Source organism: Diaphorina citri, unplaced genomic scaffold (genome assembly GCF_000475195.1).
Source record: "Diaphorina citri unplaced genomic scaffold, Diaci psyllid genome assembly version 1.1 scaffold2357, whole genome shotgun sequence".
In the NCBI taxonomy this organism is placed as follows: domain Eukaryota; kingdom Metazoa; phylum Arthropoda; class Insecta; order Hemiptera; family Psyllidae; genus Diaphorina; species Diaphorina citri.
This window is the reverse complement of record NW_007379781.1, coordinates 31,022-43,323: the sequence shown is the minus strand read 5'-3', so window position 1 is coordinate 43,323 and position 12,302 is coordinate 31,022. Positions and strand designations below refer to the sequence as shown.

Genomic DNA, 12,302 nt, shown 5'->3' with positions numbered 1-12,302 from the left:
TGAAAAATAGATTAAATCCATTATTAGGTACAATCGATTAAACCGAAAGTAATTCCGAGCCCCAATTTTGCATACAAAACAATGTAGTGTACACAGCAGGGGAGAACAAAGTCATGTCTTGTTTCGTCATTTTTCGACCCAAAGAAGACATAGATTTTTCGTGTAGTAAATTTTCGAGAGGAGACGAGAAAACATTTAAACTGCCGACAAGTAGGTATAGGCTAAATTTTATGACTTAGCTAGACTCGCACTACAGACCCCCGGATCCGAAGTCCACACCCTAATAACTTCTGCTATGAGGTTGGTAGGTACATATTCGAGAGTTTACCTGTGCACCTATATTTTTCTGTACAGGTTTAGTGAACTGCTGAGAGGAGCGGGCCCCACTTCGTTGGTCCTATACAAGAACCCTAATCCGGCCACCTACCCTTAGCCGGTGTACCACACTGAGGTAGAGAGAATCTTCCTGTCCATTTTGACTCTATAAGGTCCGCAGGGAAAATGCAAGAATTGAATGCAATGGAGAGCGTTATCAGTGCTGACCATTCACACTCCTGGCCAGCCCTCCTCGCTTCTGGATCCTGAAAAAATCGAATGAAATTTCTACCGAACAAAAATCGGCCGCCTACGGCGGCCAGTTTTTGGTCGAATAATTTATATCCTAAAATACTCCCCGTGTAATAAGGAATCATATAGGGAAGAAGAAGAACTGGAGGGATCAAAAATTTCTATGTTCACTGAGCCTGTGACCACCACCCCGTTTATGTCGCGCACACGTGGCGGAGCGTTAGGGCATGCGGGCAAATTTGTGCCACCAACTTATACCGTTTCTCGAAACGTCAGAGTTGTTCCCGCACCAAACCTTGCTTTACTTTGACGATAGCTCCTGCGTTCTCGAGAGACAAGTGAGGAAATACTTCCAAAGTGAGTGCAGAGTTGGATAAATGCCCGGCTGTTGCATGATGAAACAGGCAGGGATGATCCTTGAACATAAAGAGGTAGGTATTTAGATATTTAGGTAAAACGTTCCGCATGAGGTTATTATTTAAAAAAAGAGCACGTCGAAATTCGTGAGTGCTGGTCAGTAAAGGGGTGGTTACTGTCTGTGAATTACGATGCAATATTTCGTCAGCAAATAAAAAAAAATCTGGGTGTGACACATCACACATGTATCTATTACATTTGCGGAACTACAATGTGGAAAAAAATGTGAAAATCCGTCCCGGAAACCATGGGCTAAAATAATACCTTTTGACTCAGGGGATCCCAAAATCGGATTATTTCCAACATTTCGGGGGGGAATTTGGACCGATTGCAATACTTTCATTACTAGTAACGCATAGCCTCCGCTGATACTGTAGTTAATAGAAAGTAAATGTAAATACCTATGGAATGCAATGGTACAATAGTGCCAGTGCGACAATAAAGGCCAAAAGGTCAAGGACATAGTCTACCAAGGCATATCTAATAAATGTTGTCGTTACAAATGTCGGACATTGACCAATTACGGTATTTTCCTAGCGCGCGTCCCAATATTTTTCTAGCACAATGGAACTGCTGGGCTTCCAGACGCTGGACACGGAATTCAGGGTGGCTTGGTTCATGGTATACCGATGGTGGATAGTGGCGATTGGCTTTCGCTTGAGAGGGCGGATCCCTTACCCTCATCTTTCACTCAACCTCAGATGTAGTGACGAAGTTCATTTCCATGTCGTCCATAGGGTTGGTAGCTACCTGGAGGTTTTTCTTTTTCTTCTGCGAATTTGTCATTTTAGCTTTTAATTTTCTTAAGTGAAGAAAGCTTGGGTAATAAATAAAAAACGGATAGTATTTATATGATCTACTTAATAAAACAAGTTATTTAAGTGTGATGATCTTTTTCTAATGTATGGGTTTATTTTATTGTAAACCATCGGCAATCAGTTTTTGTCTTAATGGCCGAAACAGTCCCAAATCTTGCATTAAAAGCGCAATATACCGTAATGAGGTTACCCCTAGTTGAGAAAATTTAGCTTTTTCAGCACACATACCCTACTCCCCATAAATATATGGTATAGGTATTACTGGTCATGGGAAAATAACCCGCCATTTTCACAGTTCTGTATGAGTGTTGCTTCAGGTTCATCCAAACATTCTGCGTCGGAATGGCAAAGAATCAGAAGGATCTGGACCCTATTTCAACAGCATTCTCCAACGAGTCTGTAATTTTCTCCTGGAATCTATTTGCAGATAGTTGAACGGAGTTGGGAGTGACGGGCTTCCAGCTTGAAATGTGAGGTTTCCTGAAAACCCAAATATACAGATATTGATAAAATGTTTGGATTTTATGGATAAATCTTGTAGAAGGTAGGTTATAAATTTGTAGACCACCTACTTACAAGGAAGCAAATACTTGTCAAAATGTGTATAACACAAGCCAGTGCCAGTGTGTAGAAATCAGTTAACCAACGCGTTGTTTAAGTTCGTAATAAATTATAGGCAGTGTGAAGCACTCTTTATGTAGACACATGGAGATTAGTGTTGAAAATCCTTTTAAAGTGAGTACAAGAGTACTAGACTTTTAAAATTAGTGTATCCAGTTCAAATTACCCAGTCTTAGCAAAGGAAGCCCACAGGGTATTCAAAAGATCCATAGTCTTCTGTTCATCCTCAGTTGTATCTCTCATAACTGCGTCTCCCAATACAGTCAGAATATACTGAGTATCGTCAGCATGACTGACACCTGAAACAAGGTAGACAATTATTGAAGAGTCAGTTTTAGAACTAGGGTCGGCACTTCTTGTCAGTCTCTTCCAGGCAGCCCTATTGTGTACCTCATGTCCTTATATGATTAAACACCTAAAAATACTTTGATTTTGATACCTACATACATAATACATCTTTCACAAAATCTTACCATAATCATCGAGTCTATTTGCGTAATGGTTCGACAAACTGTATCTTCCCCTGAAGTTGAAATAATAGAAGTAAACGGGGGATTTGCAAACTTTGGATTGAAGTCTGGACGTTCTCTCTGCATCAGCAATGAACATTCGATCACTCATTATCTGTAAAGGACGTAGAAGAAAAATTGAGACATTTAATAGTATATTAAGTTTGGGACAAGAATTGTAATTGAATCTTAAAAAGCACCATCTATTTGTAATCTTGCACACGTATGACTACAACTGTCATACCATACTCTCAGGGGATAATTCGCAACAAAGATTCCTGTGATTCTCATCAAAGATTTTCATTTAGGAATGTCTATACCTATAGTAAGTGTTTCAAGTACGACTGTACTAGGACTACTAAGTAGGTATCTGTTGAGTTGGAGTTCTAATGTAGTAAGAAAAGATCACTTTGAAAATAGAACATTGGAACGAATTTATTTTGTGTAGACTCACCAGAGTGAAAATCAAGACTGAGGATTGAATCAATTCACTCTAGCCAATATTGGATATTGGAAAACCGAAATACACTGGTTCGAAACCACCATCATACACAACACTAATCACTGCTCTAATTGTGAAAACTCCTTCTTGCGTTTAACCTAACCCTATAATAACACTGGTCACTGCTCATTTGTGCCAGTTCCTTTGGAAGCAATATTCCATGGACGTGACTTCTACACAAGTACCAAAAAAAGCCTGTCCTGCCAGTAATTATTTAGAAGCCAAGACAATAAAAAAGAAGGCAGCTTCTTTTTATGTTTAACTTAATCCCTTAACCCTACAATAATTCTGCTCATTTGTGACAGCTCTTTTTTGTTGCAATTTTTTTAGTGTTGTGGCTTCTGAATTAATACTACCTTCCTGCCAGATTAGCTATCTTGATGGGAAGCACATCTGCCTTGCAAGTGATGGACCACAGGTTCAATGCTCACCCAGGGAGAACTTTATCCTATACATAAAAGGTCCATTTTCAGAACAGCTGGCAGTACTTGTGCAGAAGTCACGTCAGTGGAAGATTTCTACCAAAGGAACTGGCACAAATGAGCAGTGACCAGTGTTATTATAGGGTTAGGTAAACGCAAGAAGGAGTTTTCACAATTAGAGCAGTGATTAGTGTTATTATAGGGTTAGGTTAAATACAAAAAGGAGCTTTCTTTTCCACAGACATGACTTCTGCATAATTACCGAGCTTTCTTTTCTACTGTCATGGCTTCTGAATAATTACCCAGCTGGCTTTATCCTGTCCTCTCTTCTTTAATTTTGGGGTGATAAGACTGTTCTCTCTATCAATCCATTGCAGTATTTGCAGTGCTGAGTGACTTTTTTGTGATCTTACCTGTTACTTGTTCAAATTCCGAAGCTAGAATTTTCATGTCAATCATAGAACACCTATGACTTGTCTTTTTCCATTAAATAAATCAAAATGCTGATTAGTATAACGGTACTAAAAGTGCCAAATGGTACTTTGAACTTTCTATTACCTAATTTTCAAGTAGCTACAAATTTAAAATTTGAATATTCGCGCCATCCATTTTATTTGAACTGGTAGTTTTCGCGAAGTTGCTGCCATTTTCGTCCAGCAACTTCGCGAAGTCTTCCACAAAAATGTTTACGTATGGCGCGAAATTTTAAATTTAAAATCAAGGTACCACGCTGTTTTAGCGCAGTCGTTATAGCTCTTGAGCGTACCTGTTCGATTACCGTCCTAGGCAAACTTAATCGTAAACAGATAAGGTTCGTTTTCAGAACGGCTGACCTTCTCCTATCCTGTCCTTCTTTGCTTTGATTTCGGGACGATAACACCTCCATTTTGCTACCTACAGTTCTCGCGATCAAACAAACCTTTGAAAATACTACAGGTATTAAATAGATCAGTTGCGCTTACTTGGGTGGTGTTTCAAAGTCATAGAGCAGGAAAAATGAGGACCAACGGAATTTTTCTTTTTCTTCTACGACTTCTAGATCCCGAGATAAATCGATTTAAAAAATACCGGTAAATCGTAAACTTTGACGTCACGGCATACGCTCCCGAAGGCGATGACGTCACGTCACATCAAATGTCCCGAGCAAAGCTCCCTTGCAGGCAACGCATTAATGTGTTTGTGCGCATACGTTTCTGCGCAGTTCTTGCTGTCCCTCCGCTAGCGCGCTTGCATAGTGGCGCTACCTAGCGGACAAAAATAGCAACTGCGTTAAGTCTGACGTCACAAATCTTTGAACTTTTTCATTATAAAAATTGAATTTTCGACCTTTTACAGTTATTTTTTCGGAGTTTTGACCTCAGATTTGGATTTTTCCCAACTTTTTACATAGGAATCGACCATTTATTTATAATTTTTACCCACTTGCAACTCCTCCATTATATATTTTTTAAAGGATAACATTTGCATAGGTCATGGTCATTCTAGGCTTTGAGAATCTAACTTATCATTAAGGCACAACTGTGTTTCGACCCTTAGATTTAGACCTACATTTATTTTGTGCACAGTTTTCCCTATAGTGAGAACATAGATAATTATCTGAGACACTTCTATTATGTACCCTTAAACATAATTATCTAGACATATATTCTTTATGTACCTTTAGATCAAACATATCATTAATTAACATAAATATATTCCACCCTCAGTAATAGGTAAACTGTAAAGTTCTCAGAAACATCTGATTGGCGCTCAGATCAGGTTGCTTGACCGAAGTTGTTTGACACAAATATTATTTATATTAAATAGGTACAAAATTGTAAATCTTGCAATTCATTAAGCATCAGACTTGGAATTTTGTCATAATTTAATGCAACCATGTCACAGAGCAGGAATTTGCGCTGTGGGGCTTTTGAAATGAGTAATCAGGACTTGGTGCGATAAAACGGCCAAAAGCGGCGTCAGAAACGACACTAGCGATTTGAAAACCCGACGGGAAAATGGGGAAACTAAAGGCCAAAGTAGCGCTGTCAAAAGCAACTCTACCGCTGTTAGAATCCTTCGGGAAAACGGGGAAACTAAAGGCGACACAGGCGCTCTCAAAACCCAGCGGGGAAATTTGGAAACTGATCTCGACGCTGTGGACACCAAAAGTGCAGGATCTGCAATCGGAGAGAACGCCGACAAAGCAATCCCAGAAACGGATGAGAAAGATCACAAAAGAAATCGAGATGTTGACCGCCCTAAAAGACGACCATCGCGAGAGACAAGCAACGAACGTGGTATCACCAGAGACTCTAAAGAGGCACTTGCTGGTCGAAAGAACAGGCCAGAGAGTGCAAAGAAGAACAGACAAAAAGACGCCAGTCCACCTAAAAAGAGCAGAGAAAAGGATGCCAGTGATAAAGACGATAAAAGAAACACAAATGTCGATGAAACGGATGAGAAAGATCACAAAAGAAATCGAGATGTTGACCGCCCTAAAAGACGACCATCGCGAGAGACAAGCAACGAACGTGGTATCACCAGAGACTCTAAAGAGGCACTTGCTGGTCGAAAGAACAGGCCAGAGAGTGCAAAGAAGAACAGACAAAAAGACGCCAGTCCACCTAAAAAGAGCAGAGAAAAGGATGCCAGTGGAAAAATAGATAAAAGAAACACAGATGTCGACAGTGCAAAGAGAAGAGGTAAAGATGGATTTAAAAGAAACCGAAATGATGCCAAAGAAACCAGTGAAACTGTAGGAAAAGTACAAAAAAGTGACGTCAATGATGGTCGAACTGTAGGAAAAAGGGAAGTGTTGCAACGAAACAGAGAAACAGCTGAAGTTTTGCAAAGAAACAGGGAAACAGTTGGCATGAAGGACATCAGTGAACTGCTTAGTCAAGTGAAAGAAGACGTGGTGATCGGAACGGCCAATCCTGACTCAGGAGGTAAGAGCTTGTATAACAACACAGTACTTTAACAGCTCTTATAGCTTGGATTTTTATTATTATTGGCTCTTATAGCTCACAAAATAAACTCAACCTGACTGTAAAATGTTAAGACGTCTTCTTTGTAATAATTGTGTTAAATGTTAATAAAGAATAAACGTGATTTGTGTAATTGAAATAAAGCTAAAGAAAGGATTGTTTTAATTTCCCCCTCACGACAGGGTGTGTGTGTGTTAGGATTATTGAGATATCCGGAAAAATCCTACAATGCTGCAGTGAGCACCAAAGTTGTGATATAATAACATAAAGAAACTGCATTTTATTTATTATATTCTAGATTTTTCCCCTTTGGAAGCGTTAAACATTTCGCTGTATAACTACCTACTAGGGTTCCAGTAAAGAATACCAGAAACATGTACACTTCCAAAGACATGGATCAAATAGAAACGGCCCCCGCCCTCCTCAAAGGCCAAATTACCCTCGCCACACCGGAGTCTTCAAGTGAGACTGAACCATCCTCCTCCGACGACGAGGCCGAAAGCAACGTCGTGGCCAACCGTCTGGATAAAACGGCCAAAAGCGGCGTCAGAAACGACACTAGCGCTTTGAAAACCCGACGGGAAAATGGGGAAACTAAAGGCCAAAGTAGCGCTGTCAACAGCAACTATACCGCTGTTAGAACCCTTCGGGAAAACGGGGAAACTAAAAGCGACGCAGGCGCTCTCAAAACCCAGCGGGGAAATTTGGAAACTGATCTCGACGCTGTGGACACCAAAAGTGCAGGATCTGCAATCGGAGAGAACGCCGACAAAGCAATCCCAGAAACGGATGAGAAAGATCACAAAAGAAATCGAGATGTTGACCGCCCTAAAAGACGACCATCGCGAGAGACAAGCAACGAACGTGGTAGCACCAGAGACTCTAAAGAGGCACTCGATGGTCGAAAGAACAGGCCAGAGAGTGCAAAAAGGAACAGACAAAAAGACGCCAGTCCACCTAAAAAGAGCAGAGAAAAGGATGCCAGTGATAAAGACGATAAAAGAAACACAGATGTCGATAGTGCAAAGAGAAGAGGTAAAGATGGATTTAAAAGAAACCGAAATGGTGCCAACGAAGTCAATGAAACTGTAGGAAAAGTACAAAAAAGTGATGTCAATGATGATCGTACTGTAGGGAAAAGGAAAGTGTTGCAACGAAACAAGGAAACAGCTGAAGTGTTGCAAGGAAACAGGGAAACAGTTGGCATGAAGGACATCAGTGAACTGCTTAGTCAAGTGAAAGAGGACGTGGTGATCGGAACGGCCAATCCTGACTCAGGAGGTAAGATTAGATTTTTAAATTTCAAATATTTTTACGATTATTAAAAACAATTTACATTTTTTTTATTTTTTTACATAAAAGTATTAAAATAATTTACCTACAGTAGGCAACCTCCGTGACCGAGTGGGTATCAGGTGTACAGACGGGGTCGGCGTTTTTCGTTAGCCTCTTAATCAGCCCTAACTAGGGTGATTGCTTTGGGCTGACATTTGGTTTTGGCTATAAATTTTACAAGTGGATGCCCTTCACACTCAACCTTGGCTATTTCTTTAGCAAGGGGAAATTCAGGCTAGTGCCCTCCCTGTTCAAAGTCCCCCAGCCAGACAAACCTAAAATTAATTAAGTAATTATTATTACAGTGTACGTCATTGAGGATCATATGACAACAGGGGCGTCTCTAGGCCACGCCCCCTCACCTCGTCTCGACCAATCACAGCTCGAGCATCGGTCATTCGTGCAACTTCGACACTGTGGTGGGGATAAAAAAAGTGACCACAGTGGAATATTTTGGATTAGGAAAAATTTCCGTTTCACATAAATAAAATACCCCTTATTTTTACCTAACCTCTCACTCAAATTGTTTCAGAGTTTCAAATCCCAAGACCTTCTCACTTGGAAACAGCTGAGTGTGTTACGCTCCGGCCTTTCACTCCTCGCTTGGATTATTCTAGCACTCAGCCACCCTCAGGATATGTTGCAGCACAATCTACAATCTATTCAAGCCTACGAGACTCGAGACAAACCTGAACCAAAATATGACAACAACCCTGCGTTGAAGACATAAAAAAAAAAAAAAAACTCTTCTTCTTTTTCTTCGCCTTTTCTCGTGTACAGACAGGGTCGACTTTTTTCGTCAGCCTCTCAATCAAACACCTTTTTCAATATAATAATCCCCATGATCATGTTAGTAATCAGGGATCCAGCTCGGAATATCATATGTAGGGGCATAGCAATGTTAAAGTCAAAGGCATAGTTATTGCAAACATTGGTGATAAAGAACATGACTACAAGGAGCATGTAGTCCCTGGAAAATAAAGATACAATAGGAACAAGTCTCATTTATAGTGCTAAGATGAACCTGAAAAGTCAAATTACTCGTAGAAATTACGGAATATCATATGTAGGGGCATAGCAATGTTAAAGTCAAAGGCATAGTTATTGCAGACATTGGTGATAAAGAACATGACTACAAGCAGCATGTAGTCCCTGGAACGGGAACCACGATCGAATAAACTAGGGGCTAAAAATTCCCGTTTGGGCTGACATTTGGTTTTGGCTACAAATTTCACGAGTGGATGCCCTTCGCACTCAACCTTTGCTATTTCTTTAGCAAGGGAAATTGAGGCTGGTATCCTCCCTGTTTAAAGTTCCCCAGCCAGGCTGGTTAGCTTGGAGGTTAGCGGCTCTGTCTTGTGAGCGCCAGGTTGCGGATTCGCTATAACAATGAGCGTCCTTGTCCCTGAGTAAAGCTGGGTAAAACTAAAACACAAGTCAAATTACTCGTAGAAATTACGGAATATCATATGTAGGGGCATAGCAATGTTAAAGTCGAATGCATGGTTATTGCAGACATTCGTGATAAAGAACATGACTACAAGTAGCATGTAGTCCCTGGAACGGGAACCACGATCAAATAAACTAGGGGCTAAAAATTCCCGGAGGGACAGGCCCAGGTTGTTCTATCCTGTCTTTAGGACAGTAAGACCTTAGCAATAAATTACAGTTCTCTCTAAACAACATCTTAAAAAAAGTGATACAGTAAAAAATGTGAATAATTATCTGAGATGTATGCTGTGCAATTTTGGCAACCCTTAACTTTGGTCAGTTTGTCAGTAAATTTTATTGATTATTTCTCTCTATAAATCTATGCTTTTTTTTCTTTGGGAAGGAGACTCACCAAACTTTGATATGAGGTTTGGCGGTGCCAAATTTGGATGTGAATACGAAGCCATGAAGTGCTATGAATGCAAACTGGGAGAATGTGATGAGGTTACCTCCGCCTGGGTCTTCTCTGTAAATAAAATTTGAATTAGTTGTAAAATTTAAACCAACATTTTGATAAGGGAATGGGCCGTTTTGCGGAGAAAATTGCAAATTTGAGGAAAGCCATTTTGATCATCGGAATTTCATCTGCATGATGCCGTTTATTTCATTCCTTGATTCCCAAGTACAAATTTTTGTCGATGGTGGGATTCGAACCCGGGACCTTCTGCATGGCAAGCAAGCGCGTTACCACTGGACCAACCGTGATTCGTTGCTCATGCCTTGTAAACACTAGGTCGCTTCGTTTTCCAGGTACGACATCTCAAGCAATCTCTCTTGGGGTCACCTCGTCCACCTGGCCACCTTTAGGAAGAGCGCCCTATGTGTGGCCCTATATTTGGTCTCCCTCCTTACCTGTCTCATATGCTACAAGTACGATGAAATGTTTGTGTACATGTCCAATTATCCGAACGACCTGGGCTTTGTCAAGGCAAGTGCCCTATATTTGGTCTGTTTGTCTTACTCAACAAACGAAGTGAGGTCAAAGCTTTTGACCATCTGTGGCCGCCAAAAAACGGTCAAAATCTGTCCAAAAGCGGTCAAAATACCGCCAACCGCAGCACCTATGGTAACCAAAATTTTTGAGTTACACCCTTGTCACTTTTGTGGACTACATACCAAATTTCAAGTCTCTAGCTCATACCGTTCCCGAGATAATAATAAATTACGCCAAAAACCACCAAGCGTTGCACCGACCTTAACCAAGAGTTTCGTGTCGCATCCTTGTCACATTTCACAACTGCATACCTACCAAATTTCAAGTCTCTAGCTCTTTCCGTTCTCGAGATATTTTGTTTACAGACAGACAGACACACACAAGGACACACTATACGCGTATTTTATTTTGTGGCAATGTTGGAAAAAAGTGAAAATTTTTCCATTTCGTCCATTTTTTGTATTTTATTATTCACTTCCCCTCCTTTTCTTTTGGATATTTTTGGATTTGAGTGAAAAATTTTTCACCTCTGTTGGAAGAGAAAAAAACTTGTATCATTTTGTCGCCATCTTTTTTTTCCAACAAATCCACTTTTTTATTATTATTAGCATTTGAACTAGCAAATGGAAGAAGAAATCAGCTGACTTTGCATTTTATTATCCAGAACAAAAAGCACTGTGGTGGGGATAAAAAAAGTGACCACAGTGGAATATTTTGGATTAGGAAAAATTTCCATTTCACATAAATAAAATACCCCATTTTTCGTAAAGTGTGATTTTGCATAGTAAATGCAGACTTCAATCAACTAGCACACAAAAAATCGATAATCGTTTTCGTCAGCTGACTTTCACGTCATCGTTTGTAAACAAATAAAAGAACTTTTGACTTCGAGTGGGGAACGAGAGGATTACTTTGAACTTTTCCTAAAGTTTCTCCGAACTCTTCCAGTCTTCCTGAAACTGTTCGTAAAGACAATAAAAGTTGTATTCTTTTATCTTTTATTTAAATCTTCATCTTCATTATAATACTGAGCACTCTACCGATCAGTTTCATCATCTTTTGAACAGCAAAGTTCGAAAGCTGCGTAGACCGGCGATATGTCTAAAGAGTAAACAGTATAAAATGACGTGGTTCGCTGATACTGGCTCCCGTGGATGATCAGCATGCGTTTATTGAACTAATCACATCCAGGTTCGTTGTATCTCAAAATCAGAATTCTCGTGTTGTTTAAGAGTATTCCTGAAACCTGTATTGCTACTGCTCCATCCTGCTAGAGTATTTCCACAAAGTTGACAGACACTGTTATCATATCAGACTGCCCCAATATGTTGTGTCTGTGAGATTATCTGAGCAGCTGTATACTACAAAGTAAGTTATCTTGGTTCAATATTGTTTACGCTCACTTTGCAGAATGAAGATCTCGTTGGTTACATTATGCAGCTCAGTGGTATTACTACTGACACTGTTTGAGCATTCATATGGTATTGCTGTCATGAGTGTGGATTTAGGAAGCGAGTGGATGAAGGTAGCTATAGTATCACCAGGTGTTCCTATGGAAATAGCATTAAATAAAGAATCCAAAAGGAAAACTCCTACATTGGTTGCTTTCCACAAAGGTGAAAGAACCTTTGGAGAGGATGCCCAAATTATCGGCACAAGATTTCCATCCAATTCCTATGGTTACTTTTTGGACTTGCTTGGAAAGTCTATTGACAGT

General features: G+C 40.1%; 3 protein-coding genes across 3 annotated transcripts; 2 read left to right on the top strand and 1 right to left on the bottom strand.

Moving 5' to 3' along the window:
* Positions 1-2,155: 2,155 nt before the first annotated feature.
* LOC103518791 (venom carboxylesterase-6-like) lies at positions 2,156-3,062 on the bottom strand. Its single transcript, XM_026830497.1, has 3 exons — positions 2,897-3,062; positions 2,590-2,722; positions 2,156-2,282 (listed from the first exon to the last, which is right to left on the bottom strand). Exons 1-3 carry the CDS (start codon positions 3,042-3,044, stop codon positions 2,156-2,158), a joined length of 408 nt encoding a protein of 135 aa, XP_026686298.1. The 5' UTR covers positions 3,045-3,062.
* A 95-nt stretch (positions 3,063-3,157) lies between these two features.
* LOC103518790 (pre-mRNA-splicing factor 38B-like) lies at positions 3,158-6,818 on the top strand. Its single transcript, XM_026830496.1, has 2 exons — positions 3,158-3,257; positions 5,776-6,818. Exons 1-2 carry the CDS (start codon positions 3,158-3,160, stop codon positions 6,816-6,818), a joined length of 1,143 nt encoding a protein of 380 aa, XP_026686297.1.
* A 275-nt stretch (positions 6,819-7,093) lies between these two features.
* Positions 7,094-8,853, top strand: LOC103518789. The gene is made up of 3 exons (XM_026830495.1): positions 7,094-8,106; positions 8,466-8,579; positions 8,693-8,853. The coding sequence occupies exons 1-3, from the start codon at positions 7,200-7,202 to the stop codon at positions 8,851-8,853; spliced, it is 1,182 nt and encodes a 393-aa protein (XP_026686296.1). The 5' UTR covers positions 7,094-7,199.
* Positions 8,854-12,302: the final 3,449 nt, after the last annotated feature.